Source organism: Anabrus simplex, chromosome 5 (assembly GCF_040414725.1).
Source record: "Anabrus simplex isolate iqAnaSimp1 chromosome 5, ASM4041472v1, whole genome shotgun sequence".
NCBI lineage: Eukaryota > Metazoa > Arthropoda > Insecta > Orthoptera > Tettigoniidae > Anabrus > Anabrus simplex.
In genome coordinates, this window is record NC_090269.1 from 20,107,129 (window position 1) to 20,127,214 (window position 20,086).

At 42.9% G+C, this 20,086-nt stretch overlaps 1 protein-coding gene across 1 annotated transcript in view; it reads right to left on the bottom strand.

Annotated features, from left to right (window-relative positions):
• The window catches only part of LOC136874332 (cell adhesion molecule Dscam2), a 1,095,748-nt gene that overhangs the window by 420,321 nt on the left and 655,341 nt on the right, over positions 1 to 20,086 (bottom strand). The window contains exon 6 of the mRNA XM_068227756.1: positions 19,725 to 19,869. Coding sequence (XP_068083857.1) covers positions 19,725 to 19,869 — 145 coding nt within the window. The remainder of the gene's footprint in view (positions 1 to 19,724; positions 19,870 to 20,086) is intronic.

A 20,086-nucleotide genomic window follows, 5' to 3' on the forward strand; every position in this document is an offset into this window, starting at 1 on the left:
ATCCCACCGTCGGCAGTCCTGAAGATGGTTTTCCGTGGTTTATCATTTTCACGCTTGACATATGCTGGGACTATAGCTTAATTAAAGTCACGAATGCTACTTTCCCAGTCCTAGCCCTTGCCAATCCTTCGATCACCAGAAACCTTTAATATATTAGGAGGACGATAAACCAGTACCAATAAATACAAAAAAAAAAATAAATAATAAGAAATGATGAATATTAATAAATATTTCCTGAGAATATTTCACCATCATTATTTTGTATGTCACAGGATGAGCCACTACTAGTGCACACTTGACAAATTGCTTCAGAAACTTCAAGCTCATATCTCTAGGGGAAGTCCGCCTCTGTGGTGTAGTGGTTAGCGTGATTAGCTGGCCCGTCCCCACGAGGCCCGGGTTCGATTCCCAGCTCTGCCACGAAATTTGAAAAGTGGTACTTGGACTGGAATGGGGGTCTACTCAGCCTTGGGAAGTCAACGGAGTAGAGACGGGTTCGATTCATAACTCCTTGAAGCTGTTTTCCGTGGTTTCCCACTTCTCTTCCAGGCAAATGCCGGGATGGTGTCTAACTTAAGACCACGGCCGATTCCTTCCCTCTTCATTTATATCCCTTCCATTCTTCCCATACTCCATATGGTCCAGGTTCAGCATGGCAGGTGGCCCACCTGGGTGAGGTACCGGTCGTCCTTCCCAGTTGTATCCCCGACTCAAATTCTCTCGGTCCAGGACACACTGCCCTTGAGGCTGTAGAGGTGGGATCCCTCGCTGTGTCCAAGGCAAAAACCAACCTTGTACGGTAAACGGATTAAGAAAGATCTCTTTTTTGGTTGCTATTTGCTTTACGTCGCACCGACACAGTAGGTTAGGAAAGGCCTAGGAATGGCATGGAAGCAGCCTTGGCCTTGATTAAGGTACAGCCCCAGCATTTGCCTGGTGTGAAAAATGGGAAACCTCGGAAAACTATCTTCAGGGCTGCCGACAGTGGGGTTCGAACCCACAACCTCCTGATGAATGGACACTGGCCGCACTTAAGCGACTGCAGCTAAGAAAGATATTTAGGAGAATAAATAATAATAATGGGCTTACTTCTAGAATCATCTACTTTGAAGAAGATAGACTGAAATTTGATAATTTTCTATTTAGAGAAGTATGCAGGTTTCTCTGTGCAGTTGGTTTTGTGACATAGCTCGAGATCGCCCAGAAAATAAGCGTGCTTGAAATGGTAATATACTTGGAGCGGTATTAATTGGCATCGTAATGACATTATAGAAGCGCAGAATTTAGCGAGAATTGAATACTAAAATATGGTTCTCCCATAATAATTCACTTACATATTCTGCTTTGACTTTTAATTACTTCCAAATGAACTAAATTGGCTCAAATATCACGCTCTTTGTAGTTATATCAAATGGACGGTTTTTTATCCGATTCTCTCCACTTCATTTTCCTCAGCTAATGCGCTCCAGTACTATCCGTAGCGAATTATGAGAACTGTTGATGACGTACCACTCAAATTGAATATTATTTTCCACCATACAATTCTTTGTGCTTTGGCATGTAATAATTACCCTGCCAGTTGTTGCCGTGTGCAACAAAGAACGTTCTTATTATGAGAGGCTAATGACAGTTAATTGAAATGCTCTATGTCCCTCTGTTATCTACAGATTGAATCTGGACTTTGAAGGGACTCCATCTATTATTATAATAAGCATATTTAATCCATTGTGCTCACGTAATGCACCTGGTAAGCGCAGAGATTCACGGAATAAGGAAAAAGAGACTATTTTGTCCGAATACTGTCCTCTGTTTGTTTCAGCAAGGTAACAAGCACTTCTCGGTAAAGAGCGATCGAAACCTGAACAAGGATTATTATATGTCACACACAACAAATACAGGCACATAAGTTGTATGTCAGTGGCATCACAGGAGCATTAGGCCGCTTCACTTGTGTATGGCAAGAAACCTGAAGTCTGTCTCTGTGGTGTAGTGGCTATGTGAATAGCTTCAACCCTCTGAGACGTTTGATTCCCAGATCTGCCACGAAATTTGAAAAGTAGTACCAGGGACTGGAACGGGGTTCAGTCAGTCTCGGGAGGTCAACTGAGTAAAGGCGGTTCGATTCCCACCCGAGTCATCCTCGAAGTAGTATTCCATGGTTTTCACTTCTCCTCCAGGCAAATGCCGGATTGGTATCTAACTTATGACTACGGCCACTTCCTTCCCTTTTCCTTGCCTATCCATTACAATCTTCCCATCCCCCGACCAGGCCCCTGTTCAGCATAGCAGGTGAGTCCGACTGGGCGAGGTACTGGTGCTCCTTCCCAGCTGTAACATCGACCCGAAGTCTCACACTCAAGCACACTGCCCTTGAGGCAGTAGAGGTGGGATACCTCGCTGAGTCCAGGGGAAAACTAACCCTGAAAGTTAAACGGATAATAAAATGAAATGAAAAAATCTTGAATTTTAATATATTTTTTTGAATTTTTTTTGCTTGTGTTTGGTGATGATTCCTCAGCATGCCTATCAAGTGTGAAACTACCGCACCATTCCTTTAGTTATCTCACGTTTACAAAATTTTAACACGTATTATTTAGAAAAGTGTGGAAAAGCAATTTGAAGCTCAGTTGGGAGAAGATCAGTTTGGCTTCAGAAGAAACGCACGAACACATGGAACAATCCTGACTCAGAGGATCGATTTAAGAAGGGATTTGCGAAGAGGTGTTGCTAAATATGCTCGTGGCTTAAGAGCACCAATCGAAGAAGTAAAATTCGCCTGAGAAGGGATACGGACACGACAGGATCGCGATTGCGGTGACGCCAGCTGCAACCTACGATGTATTTGTGTTTGATGGTATTCTTTAACATGGATCTCAAGCCGGTCTTAGGGGACGTGCACCTCGCAAAGCCCATTTGGATTCGCCCACGGAGCAATCTGTTGGCTAACTTGTAGCTGGTGATAAAATGACAATGTACTGCGATAAGCAGTATTCTGTAAGAAGGAAGTCAGCTCTCAGACGAAACTATCTTTAGATCAGTCTGTTTTCAGACCAACTTTGCTTTACGAGAGCGAAAGCTGGGTGGACTCAAAATATCTTATTCATAAGTTAGAAGTAACAGACATGAAACTAGCGAGAATGGTTGCTGGTACAAACAGGTAGGAACAATGGCAGGAGGGTACTCGGAGTGAAGAGATAAAGGCTAATTTAGGAATGAAGTCGATGGATGAACCTGTAGGCATAAATCGGCTTCGGTGGTGGGGTCATGTGAGGCGAATGGAGGAGGATAGGTTACCTAGGAGAATATTTTTTTTGATAGTTGCTTTACGTCGCACCGACACAGATAGGTCTTATGGCGACGATGGGATGGGAAAGGCCTAGGAGTTGGAAGGAAGCGGCCGTGGCCTTAATTAAGGTACAGCCCCAGCATTTGCCTGGTGTGAAAATGGGAAACCACGGAAAACCATCTTCAGGGCTGCCGACAGTGGGGTTCGAACCCACTATCTCTCGGATGCAAGCTCACAGTCACGCGACCCTAACCGCACGACCAGCTCACCCGGTCCTGTTAGAAATGGGTTCCTGACTCCCAACATCCAACTGGGCGGTGATCTGACTCAAAGTAGCCCTTCGAGCGCCCAGAATGGTTCTGCGGAGGCGACGTGATGTCCGTTCGTTAAACACCTGTGGTCTTCCCGTGCGGCGGTTTACGCGGGTGATAACATTCTCTCTGCGATATTGAAGTTCGACCCTAGACACTGTTGACTCGCAAAACCCGAATTCGCATGTAATCTCCGCAATGCTATGACCCATGCGCCGTGCGCCGATTATAATCCCACGTTCAGAGTCGGTTAACTCGCGACGTGTTGCCATCTTCACAACACAGGTGTCTGCGACAGACTGCTCAGCTACGCTGCAGCTAGCCGCAACGCTCAGGAGTCATACACGGCACATTTTCTAATGGGACACCCCTTCCCGTGACTTTTGGCCGCTTAGTGTATTATTTCATCATATAATCCAGATAGTGGCTCGTAATTTCTTATTTAACAAGAAAATAAATTTCTTCCCAAAGTAAATGTTTGTTACGTATATCTAGAGATATAATATTGGCTAAGTTCTGTTCGCTGCAGTTACGGAAATATATCTTTTGTGTTTCCGAATCTTGCATGTTACCCCTGGGACCAATTATGGAAAAGGTGGTAAGTGAAAGAACATTTTGGATCTTATGTAACAGCAAGAGATTTGAATAATAATCCCATTTTCGAGGACAGCTTGGCAGCCATTGAACTGATAGTTTGCACTTCGTGTAGGTTTATCTGAGGGCTTAGTATCTGGTCTCATGCCTTGGGAGTTCCTGGAAGTCAAACATATTTAAGTTCAAGCCATATTTAAACGCTAATATTTTTTTTTTTTGCTAGGGGCTTTACGTCGCGCCGACACAGATAGGTCTTATGGCGACGATGGGATAGGAAAGACCTAGGAGTTGGAAGGAAGCGGCCGTGGCCTTAATTAAGGTACAGCCCCAGCATTTGCCTGGTGTGAAAATGGGAAACCACGGAAAACCATTTTCAGGGCTGCCGATAGTGGGATTCGAACCTACTATCTCCCGGATGCAAGCTCACAGCCGCGCGCCTCTACGCGCACGGCCAACTCGCCCGGTAAACGCTAATATTACCGCTCCAATAAAGATAACATGAAATAAAATGCCAAACACATAACGCCAATTATTTAAGTTATGTATATGACAATGAATGTATTTAAAGTATATACAAGAAATATATGAAGTGAGTGGCTCCGCGGTTTGGGTCACGTAGCTGTCAGCTTGCATTCGGGAGATCGTGGGTTTGAACCCCACTGTAGGCAGCCTTGAAGATGGTTTACCGTGGTTTTCCATGTTCACACCAGGCAAATGCTGGAGCTGTACTTTAATTAAGGCTACGGCTGCTTCCTTCCCACTCCTAGCACTTTCCTAACCCATCGTCGCAAAAAAACCTATCGCCGGGCTGAGTGGTTCAGATGGTTGAGGCGCTGGCCTTCTGATCCCAACTTGGCCGGTTCGATCCTGGCTCGGTCTGGTGGCATTTGAAGGTGCTCAAATACGTCAGCCTCGTGTCGGTAGATTTACTGGCACGTAAATGAACTCCTGCGGGACTAAATTTCGGCCCTCAGCGTCTCAAAAATTAATTAGTTAGTGGGATATAAAAATTAATAATAATAATAATAATAATAATAATAATAATAATAATAATAATAATAATAATAATAATAATAATATCAGATACCATTAGAAGAAGACGACTGAAGGTTTATGGCCATATTCAAAGAAAAGGACAATGAAAGACTAAAATGATGTTTAATTTTGCCTCCTCACTGAAAGTCAAGAATAACGGGATATTCAAAATTGAAAAACACCTTCAAGAAATCACATAACAGAACGTTGGTGAACGAACATTAGGCGTCTCCGAAAACCGTAAAAGTAGTTAGTGGGACGTAAACCGTTATTATTATTATTATTATTATTATTATTATTATTATTATTATTATTATTATTATTATTATTATTATTATTATTATTATTATTATTTTTGCTAGGGGCTTTACGTCGCACCGACACAGACAGGTCTTTTGGCGACGATGGGATAGGAAAGGCCTAGGAGTTGGAAGGAAGCGGCCGTGGCCTTAATTAAGGTACAGCCCCAGCACTTGCCTGGTGTGAAAATGGAAAACCACGGAAAACCATTTTCAGATTATTATTATTATTATTATTATTATTATTATTATTATTATTATTATTATTTTTATTTTTACGGGTATACCGTGGTGGACAGAGGTGAAAGAAGGTGCGGGCATGAATGGGTGGATAGAGAAAAGATTAAATAGCAATTCAAAACTTTAAAAATTAGGAATATATTTCTCTCCTCGATTTTGTTTTTTCTTTCATTTTCAAGCTTTACACTTTGCTAAGCAAGTAACAAATAATCAGATACAAGGTCTAGCTCGTGAGCTTAAGAAACACAATGAGAAAAGTCTAGAATAATCAAATGACAACAATTTTACAGACTGAGCTTTAAGCTCCCCAGTTACAAATCTTACAAGAGTCCTACTGCTCCCTTCATTCAATTCTCAAGATGATCGAGTTCCAGAATATGCAATAGTAGAAATTGCTATTTGCTTTACGTCGCACCGACACAGATAGGTCTTATGGCGACGATGGGACAGGGAAGGGCTAGGAGTGGGAAGGAAGCGGCCGTGGCCTTAATTAAGGTACAGCTCCAGCATTTGCCTGGTGTGAAAATGGGAAACCACGGAAAACCATCCTCAGAGCTGCCGACCGTGGGGTTCGAACCTACAATCTCTCGAATACTGGATACTGGCCGCACTTAAGCGACTGCAGCTATCGAGCTCGGTCAATAGTAGAAAAAGAGCGACATTGCTGCATACAATTATTCTCTAGGAGACTATTCTTCAACATTTATACATTCAAGCCTGTTAAAGACACAACCTACATATACCTACATATAACAAAAACCAACAGTAGACACTGTCTTACTTTCTCCACAGTCGAAATTACATAGGAGAAAGTAATGAAAAATAGTGAACTTTAACAGGGGCAATAAGTGCCCATTCTACCTGGCCTTAGTTAAACAGGAAAAGGTTAAAGTTACTGGCCGAAAATCAAAATGTTAGGAGGCGAACCCTGGCACTCCTTGAAATTCACATGACAATACTTAAAAACCCTATGTGGGCTTATGGCCCTACCTTACAGAGGCTAAGCCTAGGCCTATGCTACGGAGGTGACCAGATGAAAGGGAAAAAAATGTTACGAGATAGATTTCAAAGTTTACGAAATCATAGTCACCTCAATGCCAAGTTGAAAGGGAATACAATAGGGTTCTCGCTCCTTATTCCCTGAGTTCGGTTAAGTTCTTTAGACTAGTTGTAGAATTTACATTGAGAAATAGAAGTTACATTACGAAAGAATTTGAAACCTTCCCCTAGAACTATCCTTCATAGACTATTGCATGATTACATGTAGTCTGCCATTACCTTGAGCTGGTGGACCTCCCGAAGATGGATGAGGCAGCTCCTCCCCTGCATCCGCTACGGACATACTCTAAACCTTTTGACTGGAGAGATCCAAAGACAACATGGCCCGAAATGTCTGAGATTTTATAGGGGAGAGGAAGGTTCCAGATTTCTCTGGGCCGAAGCCCTGACTCACCCCCAATTTCCATTGGACAATCAAATACATATAAAAATTTTCTCATAGGTAAATTAAATAACTGTGTCAAATTCCCTATTGGCTACAATATTAAGTTGGCGGGAAGACATAGAATTGTTGATAACTTACGAACACCAAAAACAATTTACAAACAATTCAGTTTTACCAACTAATGGTTATTAAATTTATCTTGAAATTCAATTGTCAATCCTCTCATCAGAGGGAGCACCTAGGTTGACAGTAGAGACCTTTTCGAAAAACGTTCAAACTTCTTCTACCACATAGTTGTAGATGGCCTTCTAAAATTATCATTATTATTTAACAAACATCATTTTGGTGAATAAACCAAGATCAGAATTACGACTGCTTGGACGGAAGAACGGAAGAAAAATCACAGTGACATTATGAAGAGATTCTGGCAAGAGAAGAAAGCAAATTCATGCTAGGTAAGTTCAATTGCGCTTCTTAGTTGGGCACAACGCTGTGAAAAATATTCCAACACTTTTACTGATATACAGCGATTAATTTGCAAATGAAGATAGGAAATAGAAACTAAAATATTTAAATATGATTTACTTCACCATAAGATCGCCATTTTCTTTGCACTCCGACATCTTTGGCTCAACGTGAGTTGGCCTTTGGACTATGAGTTAATGACGTTCATGTTCATGCATATTTTACGGACAGACATGAAGTTAAAAACTTTCTTCGCCGATTAAATCGTTACCGCAGGCTACTGTACAGCAAGCATCCCACGTTATATGCGAGGATTCAGAATAAATCAAGGCTGCCACTGGGGGTGACAACAAGCAATGAACGTTGTGTTTTTGATGTTGATGACAATGAAAATTCGAATTGCTCAGCTCAGAAATGCAGGAGTGTATAATTAATTCAATGTATTTGTTGTCGTGTACCTTTATTGTTGAATCAACCAAAGTGCCTCCTAAAGTAAGATTTTAATTCAGAGCACAGCCTTATTTATATAGCACTAGGTTTTATCATTAATTTCCCTTCATATTTTTAGAAAAAAATTATGTCGACGTTATTCGATTTATAATTCAATATGCCTGCACATGTGTTGTTATTTGAGTCATCAGTCTATAGACAGATTTGTTGAAACGCTCCGTAACACCCTATCCTGTGCTAATCTTTTCATTTCTACGTAACTAGTACATCCTATATCTGCTCCAATCTGCTTGAAATATTCATACCTTGGTCTACCCCTTCCGTTTTTACCGACTATCTTTCCTCAAAAACCAATTCAGCAAGTCCTGCGTTTCTTAAGATGTGTCCTATCATTCCATTTCTTTTCGTCAAATTTAGCCAAACCACTCTCCTCTCACCAATTCGATTGTCTCTTCATTCATGGTTCGATCTACACATCTCACCTTCAACATTCCGTAACACCACATTTCTTAAGCTTCTCATTCTTTATGAGGTAGTAATCGTCCATGTTTCACTTCCATACAATGCTACGCTCCAGACGAAAGTCTCAAAAAACATCTTCCTAATTCCCATATCAATGTTCTGAGAAAGACCTTCCTTGCTTGTGCTAGTCTGCATTTTATGTCCTCCTTATTTCTGCAATCTTTAGTTATTCTACTATGGAAGTAACAACATGCATCTGCTTCATTTGCGAATCTAAATTTTTCTGCATCACCTGACTTCGTTCGACTGCACTCGATTACTTTTGTTTTGGACTTATTTATTTTCATCTTGTAAGTTACTCCTTCCCCAAGACTCGGTTCATACCATTCAAGTAACTTTTTGAGATCGTCTGCAAACTCAGATAAAATAAAAATATCATCGGCAAATATCAGAGTTTTGATATCCTCTCTCTGGATTGTGATTTTCTTCCTAAATTCCTCTTTTATTTCCTAGGAGGGTGAGGGGCGGGTGGGGGACAAACTGCAGCCTTACTTCACTCCTTTCTGGATTGAGGCTTTCTTTTCAAAGCCCTTAATTTATTCTTATCAATGCAGACTGATTTTCTTTTTACAGATTGTATATAATTATTCTTTCTCGGTACCTACCTTCACATTGGCGTTATTGGTATTGCTGATGGATTGCATGTGGTTGTGTTGGGTGACCAGCCAGACTGAAATACAGGTCGTCGACCTCGGTGTGGGCGAGGTCATGCAGCATATGTTTAATAAATTGTAATGAGAGAATGCTTACGGTTCATGGATAAAAGGTAAAAAGAGAGACTCCCTTACATATCGGGACGAGGTATTACAAGCGGATGCTGTCAAATTTATTGACCTCCTGATGCAAAAAACAACCACTAAATAAATCACGCTGTCGGCTACGGTAGCAGGAATTCATTCGTTTGAGCTGCAGTATTGTCCGGAAAGGTTAAAAGGACGGAGTGGGGTGGGAGGCGGAAGCTAGGATAAAGGGCAGCACAGTGTCGTTCGGCAGGCCGTTTTACAAAGGCTGCTTTTGAAGGAACGGACGGTAGCCACTATACTATAAAATAAATAACGCTGTCAGTTTTTACTCCATAATTAAATAGATCCTGCCTATGTCTGTCTTCCTTAATCAGTTTACCCTCCAGGGTTGGTTTTCCCCCGGACTCAGCGAGGGATCAAATCTATACCGCCTCACGGGCAGTGTCCTAGAGCGCGAGACTTTGGGTCAGGGGATACAACTGGAAAGGAGGACCAGTACCTAGTCCAGGCGGTCACACCTGTTATGCTCAACAGGGGCCTTGTGGGGTATGGGATGATTGGATGGCATAGACAATGAAGGAAGTGGCCGTGGCCTTAACTTAGGTACCATTGCGGCATTTGCCTGCAGGAGAAGTGGGAAACCACGGAAAAGCACTTTGAGGATAGCTGAGGAGGGAATCAACCCCCCCTACTCAGTTGACCTCCCGAGGCTGAGTGGGCCCCGTTCCAGTCCTCGTGCCACTTTTCAAATTTCGTGGCAGAGCTGGGAATCGAACCCGGGCCTCCGGGGGTGGCAGCTAATCACACTAACTACTACGAAACCGAGGCAAACTCCTGCCAACGTATGAGGGGAAAATCAAGATTGACTGGCACCCTGTTGTGTATTGTTACGAATATAACTCCAATTGTTTGATTACTCTAATGTATTTCAGGATGGCCTAATGAATGCACACGCACATAATTAAACAATTCTAATCAGTTATGAATGGCCACCCCCTAATTACCAGTCTATTTACAAATCTCTCTTCCGTACGCACACCCGGGTGTCGCGGCCGGTTGCTGCCTGGGAACGTCTATAATCCTTACTTTCACTTTCCCCCACCTCGTACAGCACATAGAGTTAGTAAATAACACACTAGATGTAGCATTGGCGCTGTAGCGAGCGGAGCATATTGAAATCGCACCTGTTTGGCAAAAACCTCACTCTGCTGTACCCATCAATGTAATTTGGGGACTTTTAAAATTGTGTGGATATAGATACGGTTTAAATTTCTTACATCTGAACCATGCCTGTGGCATGTTCGCATATGTGACATTTCTCTATGCGAATGGCTTCTATCAGCCTCATTTCTCAATAACTTATGTCTCTCTAGTAATGTCCAGTAGAGGGCAGCACCTTCAGCGGTGAAACAGGGAGATGGTTCATTTTACGAGAGCGGTAACGTTTTTCTCTTTGAAGTACATCTTGTTGTTGTGTATGTGGCGGATAACAACAATGGAAGGCACGGTGATAGAGGTGGCGTTTTTGCGTCATAAATATTCATTTAACGTCTTCAAGCTTTGGACATACATGCATTTTTCTTTAAATTTAAACTATTGATAATTACAGGTATGTTGGTTTGTTTTAAATATTTGGTTTTGCGATGATTCATTACTAACTTTCACAGTTGGCTGACATATATATTTTCTACTCCGTTAAATGATATGGTTTGTGTGGGTGTGACTGTTTGTGGTCTGGTGATGTTAACAAATGCATCTCTGCGTGGCTACGTTTTGGTGTACTGCGTGCTTTTATACTTCGTCATCCCAATAATAAGCCCTTCGCCTCGATTCGAAGCTACATTCAGGTCGCACGAGGCGCGCAATACTGATGGATTTGAATAAAGTATTCAACCACCCCGGCCGTGAAAATTAATTGCACGGTGCACGCTGATACTTGAAATATGTGAGACCTGTTGGTTATGACCGTGTGGGTCATAATTTCTGAATTGTATTTGACTTTGTTATCTGAACGGCCGTTCGCATTTTTATTTCCCGATACCCTAATGTGTGTGTGTTAATGAGTGAGGGGGGGGGGGGGGGAAAGGTGGTATGTCGGCCGACCTGATTCATTGCTTTGTTTATATCTGTGCCCTATTTTGTACTCGGTACAGATTTGATTATTTAATTTTTGTCCCCTGGCGTGTGCTCGCCCGAGTGGCCGCCATGTTTGCTGCGTGTATTCTGTTTTGCGCATGCCTGTAGTATTCTTTGATGTATCATCTTTGATTTGGTCCAGGGATGTTTATCTCAGTCTCGTACCGATATCTCCATTTATTATTTGCCTTTTGTTCTCTGTGCTGGTCGGATTGTTGGCGAGCTATTGATATTGTTGATTGCATAATGGTGTAAGTAAAGACGTGCTATGAATGGAAAAGCTTCTCGTAAATGGGGCGACCTAAACTGAGATGTGAAAATGGTAATTACGCTGCCCTGTGATGTAATGAAGGTGTTCTTGGAAGGCGCTGAGCTTGTTAATATGTGTGATTGAGTATTGAAATAAGCGTAATCTTGCGCTCACGCCTTGATATGGAGATATTCATTTCTGAAAGGTACGTTCTTGTTCATAACCGTTACATTCTTTTTATTTTCAATTATGTGTTCTTGTTTAATATTTGATTTCAATCTTATTAATAAATCCCAATTTTAATTCATTCTGTTTTTCATTGCTGGTAGTTGTAGTTTTTACCGCTTGTTCACCGACAACGAGGGTCACTTCCAGTTTAGGGCTATATCTCGGCCTTTCCTAGCCGGGGTCCACGCCTCAATTATTCCCGATGTATATATTACTTTCGGCGTAATGTCATCCCATTGATTTTTGGGGGGGATAGTATAGGGGGTGGTTTGGCACACATGTAAACATTCTCAGAAACTACAATATACACTGACTGACAGAGCAAATGCAACACCAAGAAGGAGTGGTTCGAAAGGGATGAAAGTTGGGAAAAAAACAGAGACGGCACGGACGAATAATTGATGTTTATTTCAAACCGATATGCAGGTTACACAATGCGCACGGCATCTACTCAGTAGGATGTAGGACCACCGCGAGCGGCGATGCACGCAGAAACACGTCGAGGTACAGAGTCAATAAGAGTGCGGATGGTGTCCTGAGGGATGGTTCTCCATTCTCTGTCAACCATTTGCCACAGTTGGTCGTCCGTACGAGGCTGGGGCAGAGTTTGCAAACGGCGTCCAATGAGATCCCACATGTGTTCGATTGGTGAGAGATCCGGAGAGTACGCTGGCCACGGAAGCATCTGTACACCTCGTAGAGCCTGTTGGGAGATGCGAGCAGTGTGTGGGCGGGCATTATCCTGCTGAAACAGAGCATTGGGCAGCCCCTGAAGGTACGGGAGTGCCACCGGCCGCAGCACATGCTGCACGTAGCGGTGAATACGCACTAGAGGTGACGTGGAATCATACGAAATAGCGCCCCAAACCATGATGCCGCGTTGTCTAGCGGTAGGGCGCTCCACAGTTACTGCCGGATTTGACCTTTCTCCATGCCGACGCCACACTCGTCTGCGGTGACTATCACTGACAGAACAGAAGCGTGACTCATCGGAGAACACGACGTTCCGCCATTCCCTCATCCAAGTCGCTCTAGCCCGGCACCATGCCAGGCGTGCACGTCTATGCTATGGAGTCAATGGTAGTCTTCTGAGCGGACGCCGGGAGTGCAGGCCTCCTTCAACCAATCGACGGGAAATTGTTCTGGTCGATATTGGTACAGCCAGGGTGTCTTGCACATGCTGAAGAATGGCGGTTGACGTGGCGTGCGGGGCTGCCACCGCTTGGCGGCGGATGTGCCGATCCTCGCGTGCTGACGTCACTCGGGCTGCGCCTGGACCCCTCGCACGTGCCACATGTCCCTGCGCCAACCATCTTTGCCACAGGCGCTGCACCGTGGACACATCCCTATGGGTATCGGCTGCGATTTGACGAAGCGACCAATCTGCCCTTCTCAGCCCGATCACCATACCCCTCGTAAAGTCGTCTGTCTGCTGGAAATGCCTCCGTTCACGGCGGCCTGGCATTCTTAGCTATACACGTGTCCTGTGGCACACGACAACACGTTCTACAATGACTGTCGGCTGAGAAATCACGGTACGAAGTGGGCCATTCGCCAACGCCGTGTCCCATTTATCGTTCGCTACGTGCGCAGCACAGCGGCGCATTTCACATCATGAGCATACCTCAGTGACGTCAGTCTACCCTGCAATTGGCATAAAGTTCTGACCACTCCTTCTTGGTGTTGAATTTGCTCTGTCAGTCAGTGTACTTGGTGTGCTTCTCTCCAGTAAAAAAGAAAGCCCTAAAAGCATAAATACAGGAGAAATGCGTGATGAAAGAGGACGGTGTTCAGCTGCAGTTAAGTAACATAAAATCAATTTACTGTTCATATTAAGTCTTCTAACAACACACGATTAGAAGGAGGGCACGTATAATTCACTTTCTCTTGTGTAAATCACCAGGACCTTGGTATAATTCTGCCCAAAACCGAAAATGTCCTTTCTCGTACGAAGCGGACGAGAGAGCTTTTAGGTCTAAAAGCGTTGGCGAGATTTTGGGGTAAAGTAGGCAAAATGCTGTCATCGACGGTTTAAACACTGGCTTTCTGAACCCAAGTTGGGAAGTTCGAGCCTGACTCAGTCCGGTGATACTTGAAGACGCTCAAATATGTCAGCCTCTTGTAGATAAATTTACCGGCACAAGAAAAAACTCCCGTAGGAAAAAAATTCCGACTCTTCAGCATCTCTGAAAACCGCGTAAGTAGTTAGGGGGACGTAAAACCAAAATTATTTTTATTATTACTGTCCATGTTTTTTAAATGCGATTACAAGTGGAAATATGACACTCGTTTGTGGTTTCAGCCTATTATGTTTTTATTTAGCTTTTCCTGAAATGTATGATTTGCTTTAAGATGTTAACTTGTAAAATGATTTCTGTTAATGGAAAGGGAAGTGGTAAATTATATGATTGAAGAAAACTGAAAAAACTTACAATAATTTTTACAATTTGCTTTACGTCGCGCCGACACAGACGGGCCTTATGGCGATGCTGGGATAGGAAAGATCTAGGAGTGGGAAAGAAGCGCGCATGGGCTTAAATGAGGTACATCCCCAGCATTTGCCTGGTGTGAAAATGGTAAACCACGGAAAACCATCTTCAGTGCTGCCGACAGTGGGGTTTTAACCCACTATTTCCAGAAAGCTTACAGCTGCGTGGCCCTAACCGCACGTATTGTGCCACTTGAGGGAATAATATTCACGAAAGTAAAGGACTCGGATGTTCACATAGTGTTGCACATTTGGGCTCTAAATTTTAACGTCTGGTAAGGTATGAATGGTGACTGCTACACGTATTGTACGAAGGGAAAGCAACAAACTGTATATACAGAAAATACATTCAATAGCTTTTAATATACTATAAATACACGCAAAAAGTGAAAAACGGAGCACAATTCCAGACTATCATGCACAACTTTTCTTTTTTGTACCAATTTGCTTTACGTCGCACCGACACACACAGTTCTTACGGCGACCATGGGACAGGAAAGGGCTACAAGTGGGAAAAAAACCTACTGTGGCCTTAACTAAGGTACAGCCCCAGTATTTGCCTGGTGTAAAAATTGGAACCCATCTTCAGGGCCGCCGGCAGTGGGGTTCAAATCCACTATCTCCTGAATGCAAGCTGACAGCTAAGTGACCTAAAGCCTGCAGCCGCTCGCTCGGTATCATGCACATGATATTTCTGGATATTCACTTTCAAAGGCATGGCCATTCAGTGAAAGGAAAGTGTCAGCCCTTATATTTCCTAAAACATTAATTTCAGTCTTCAAGGTAAGATCCAAAGAATCTCATTCACGCCGACAGGGGAATCAGTCGCGAAGTCAGCCCAAGTAGGACAATTCACATGGCAATCAGTGTCACGCAAAATATTATTTTATACGCACGGAAATGAATTTCAAGGAAACATACCTGTGAAATGATACGCCATTGCCCTTTGTAAACCTCTCTATGCAGCCATAAACTGCACAGGAGACTCGTATTTTATTTCAGAGAAGTATATACTTCAATTTATCGGGAAGCTCCAGTAGTGACAGTGCCAAACAATCCAGCTTTTGCCAAACAGCACGCTCACTCAACTTCGCACGCGACTGCAGTGCCAATGCTACCTCTAGTGTATTATATACTAACTCTGTGGTACAGCCACTGTGCGTAGACAGATGGATTTTAACACAGTGCTCCTGGCTATACAACACACGGCGACTGTTCGTCGGGTCGACTCCAATGATAGTCCGATACTTCACACAATCACATGAAGTGAACAACAATCAGGAACAACTCAACAGTATCCAACAGCAGGACAATACTCACAACAGCGAGTATTAACACACGTCCACGCTCACGATAACTGCTTCACGGCGGTCCTCAATCCACAGAAGTACACACGCACACAGTACTCTAAGGCAGTACACAGTCTTCTGTTCCGTACGCCGTCTCCCATGCAGCTACTCACTGGACACTCCGACACCACAACAGCTCCTGGTTCAGACCTTGGTGGGACACTATCGACAGCCAACACCCCTGTCGCCCTAAGCCCAGCCACCGAACCCCAATTCACTGGGTGACACACTGGTTCCACCTCAGAGCCCAACTGTCGCTCACTCTTACACTGACTCCCACACGGAGTCCAACTCTGACTGACTCTCCGGGGCTCATCTCCCTTTTTATAGCTCGCGTAATTTGATTGAGAAATTTCAGGAGACAGAACATTCCCGTTGAATCTCAAAGAAACTCACAGGTAAGCCGGCCGCCGAGGACAATACAGGGGAAGGCCGGTCCAACCCCACAGGACGGCTGGGAGATTCCAGGTCGTCTGAGTCACCAGCCCCTTCCTGGAAATACCTAAAGGAGCTACCACGGGGCTGACACGTTATAGTATTATATAATAAGTGATAATTACGAAAATTGGTACAGGAACTTTCCACGTTAGATTTCGCTGATAATCGATACATGCGAGACCTGACTGAGGTTTGAACTGCAGAGAAGTTGAATTGCCAAGCGAGTAGGCTACGTGGTTAGGGGCGTTTAGCTGTTTAGTTGCATTCGGCAGATGGTTGCCCTGAAGGTGATTTTCCGTGGTTTCCCATTTTCATGTGACACAATTTTTTAGGTTATACAAGATTAAGGCCACGGCTGCTTCTTTCTCAAACCGGGACCTTTGTACCAAAACCTAGCATGCTAATAATTCAGACATGGCGCCGAAAAATCCATCGGTAATAGATTATTTATATGCTGCATAGTTATTTAAGTGATTAGTCTATACCAACATTTATTGATACTCGATATTTAATGTCTATACTTTCTCTCACAGCTTCTATATTCGATAGAGCAACTTAAACCAAACATCGACAAACACAAATGCAAATGTAAATTAGAAGGTTACTGTATCTATTTATTCAAGATTGCAACCAATCTTAATCAATTACCATGTATTCCTCTTATTCATAATAATAATAATAATAATAATAATAATAATAATAATAATAATAATAATAATAATAATAATAATAATAATAATAATAATAATAATAATAATAATAATAATAATGTCCGTCTCTGTGGTGTAGTGGTTAGTGTGATTAGCTGCCAAACCCGGAGGCCGGGTTTCATTCCCGGCTCTGCCACGAATTTTGAAAAGTGGCACGGGGACCGGAACGGGGTTCACTCAACCTCGGGAGGTCAACTTAGTAGAGGGGGTTTGATTTCCACCTGAGCCATCCTCAAACTGGTTTCCCGTGGTTTGCGACTTCTCCTCTAGGCAAATGCCGGTATGGTACCTAAGATATGGCCACGTCGACTTCCTTGTCCCTTCCTTGCCCATCCCCTCCAATATTTCCATCCCCACAACGCCCTGTTCAGCATAGTAAGTGAGGCCGCCTGGGTTAGGTACTGGTCCTCCATCCAAGTTGTATCCTCGATCAAATGTCTCACGCCCTTGAGGTGGTAGAGGGGGGATCCCTCCCTGAAACCTGGGGTGAAATCAACCCTGGACGGTAAAATGATTAAATAATAATACAAATGTAAAAAGTAATGGGAAATGGGAAAAAGTCTTTGGGAATTCTACTGGCGACATCTCAAAATGAAGACACAGGCTGCTTTATACGAGTATTATACGTTATTGAATGTGGAGTAATCGTTATGAAATACAGAATAATGAATGTCTGTGATACAACTATCAAATTGACGGTCAAATTAAACTGTTATTTAAGACGATTTTTTGCGTTGAACTATTTTGTATTTTGATGATAGGATTAATAGACTACCGTATGTTCAAATCTTCATCAAAGGAGGCCTTTAGTTCGTTTTTGAAAGTTATTGATGAAAATTTGTCATATTTTCAGAAACAGTGAGCAATTAGTCTCACGGAATGAGGAATTGTTGCATAGGCTACCCACTATTTAGTATTACGCGAGATGAATGTAATATTTAACGGAAGCACTACCCCTCTCCATAATCCACAGACACTGGACGTGCGTGAAGAAGAGGAAGTGTTTTCAAATAGAATGGATCGCACGTTAAAGTGATCCCCTCGCTGGTACTACAGTAGGTGCACATGAGATGAAAAGAACCGGTTGTTCCATTTTATTATGTGTCATAATAGTGATCCCCTTCTTTCTTCTTATGAGTTTCTACTGGCGTGCTTTGTCACCGTTACGGAGCAGTCTAATATCAAGCGACTGAGATTCCCGGGAACTATGAGCGTAACACCTCAGGCAGTCTGGGCAGTGTGGAGTCCTAGGAGATCGACAAATTACATTCATTTCAATTTCCGCTATCTATGACATCCCCCTATGGGTGGGGGTATCTCCTGACTGTCGTAAGAGGCGATTAAAAGGGACCCCAGTGGCTCTTAACTTGCGAACCTGGATTGGCGACAACGCGGCCCTTAGTTGAGTCCAGGCATTGCTTCCACTTACTTGTGCCAGGCTCCTCACTTTCATCCGACCTCTCTTGGTCAACTCTTGTTCTTTTCTTACCCCGATTGTATTATGAATAGAAGCCTAGGGAGACTTTCATTTTCACGCCTTTCATGCCCCTCGTCTTTCTTTGGTTGACACATTCATTTTTCAAAGTATCGGACCGCATGCGTATTTTCCCTTTTAATTAGTGCTGATTAGGATGGTTGCCTAGTTGTACTCCCTCAAACATTAATCACTATCATCACCACTCGTCTATGTTCGGCTCCAAGACTAAATGGTTAGCGTGCTGGCCTTTGGTCACAGGGGTCCCGGGTTCGATTCCCGGCAGGATCGGGAATTTTAACCATAATTGGTTAATTTCGCTGGCACGGGGGCTGGGTGTATGTGTCGTCTTCATCATCATTTCATCTTCATCACGACGCGCAGGTCGCCTACATGAGTCAAATGAAAATACCTACATCTGGCAAGCCGAACTTGTCCTCAGACACTCCTGGCACTAAAAGCCATACGCCGTTTCATTTCATTTAATTTCACCACTCGCCGATGACAAGTGCTTAGCCTGTAATAATAATAATAATAATAATAATAATAATAATAATAATAATAATAATAATAATAATAATAATAATAATAATAATAATAATGTTATTGGCTTTACGACCCGCTAACTACTTTCACGGGTTTCGAAGACACCGAGGTGCGGGAATTTAGTCCAGCCAGAGTTCGTTTACGAGCCAGTAAATCTACTGAATCAAGGCTGACATATTTGAGCACCTTCAAATACCACCGGACTGAGCCAGGATCGAAGCAACCTAGCTGGCGTCAGAAGGCCAGTGCCTCAACCATCTGAGCCAACTTAGCTCGGCGCTGAGCCTATTGCCATCATTCTTAAGGTTGAATGAATAAATAAATGAATGATTGAATGAATGAATTGCCTGACTAGATTGTATCCGTGCCTGCATAAGTGGATGAACACGCTTCTCTCCCAATCACGGATAGAGCTCTTACTATTTTGTAATGCAGTAAACAAAGACACTGTTCCCACGATAGAAGTTTCTTTCCCGACGGTAAATATAAGGACCCGATTAGAAATTTCATCTATTACTATGAAGAAGATGCTCAATGCTGTTAATTAGTTTAAGCGTATGTATAACAATGATACTTTTCATCCTTAAATGCACACAGTATAGTTTATATGAACGTAGACTAAGCGTTTTAGGAGTCAAAGCTACCCTAGTACAATGCACGTGAAGATACATACTTGTCATAACATGAGCCAAAATTTGATATAGAAGGTTTCCTACCTGCCGTTGCTAGGCAGCGGGAAGCCATCCAGTGTCCATGAGATCTGCGGTGTAGGATTTCCAGCTGCACTACATTTAAGTGATACGGCTGGCCCTGGTTGTAATGTCTGTTCGATGAAGCTGTACAATAATACCGGAGGTGCATCTGAAAAAGAAGAAGAATAATGTCCATTAACACTGGAACAGAGTCAATCAATTTCTGTAAATGTTACGTAATATTTTACATTATTATTATTATTATTATTATTATTATTATTATTATTATTATTATTATTATTATTATTATTATTATTTACAAGTTGTTTTACGTCGCACCGGCACAGACAGGTCTTATGGCGACGATGGGATAGGAAAGGCCTAGG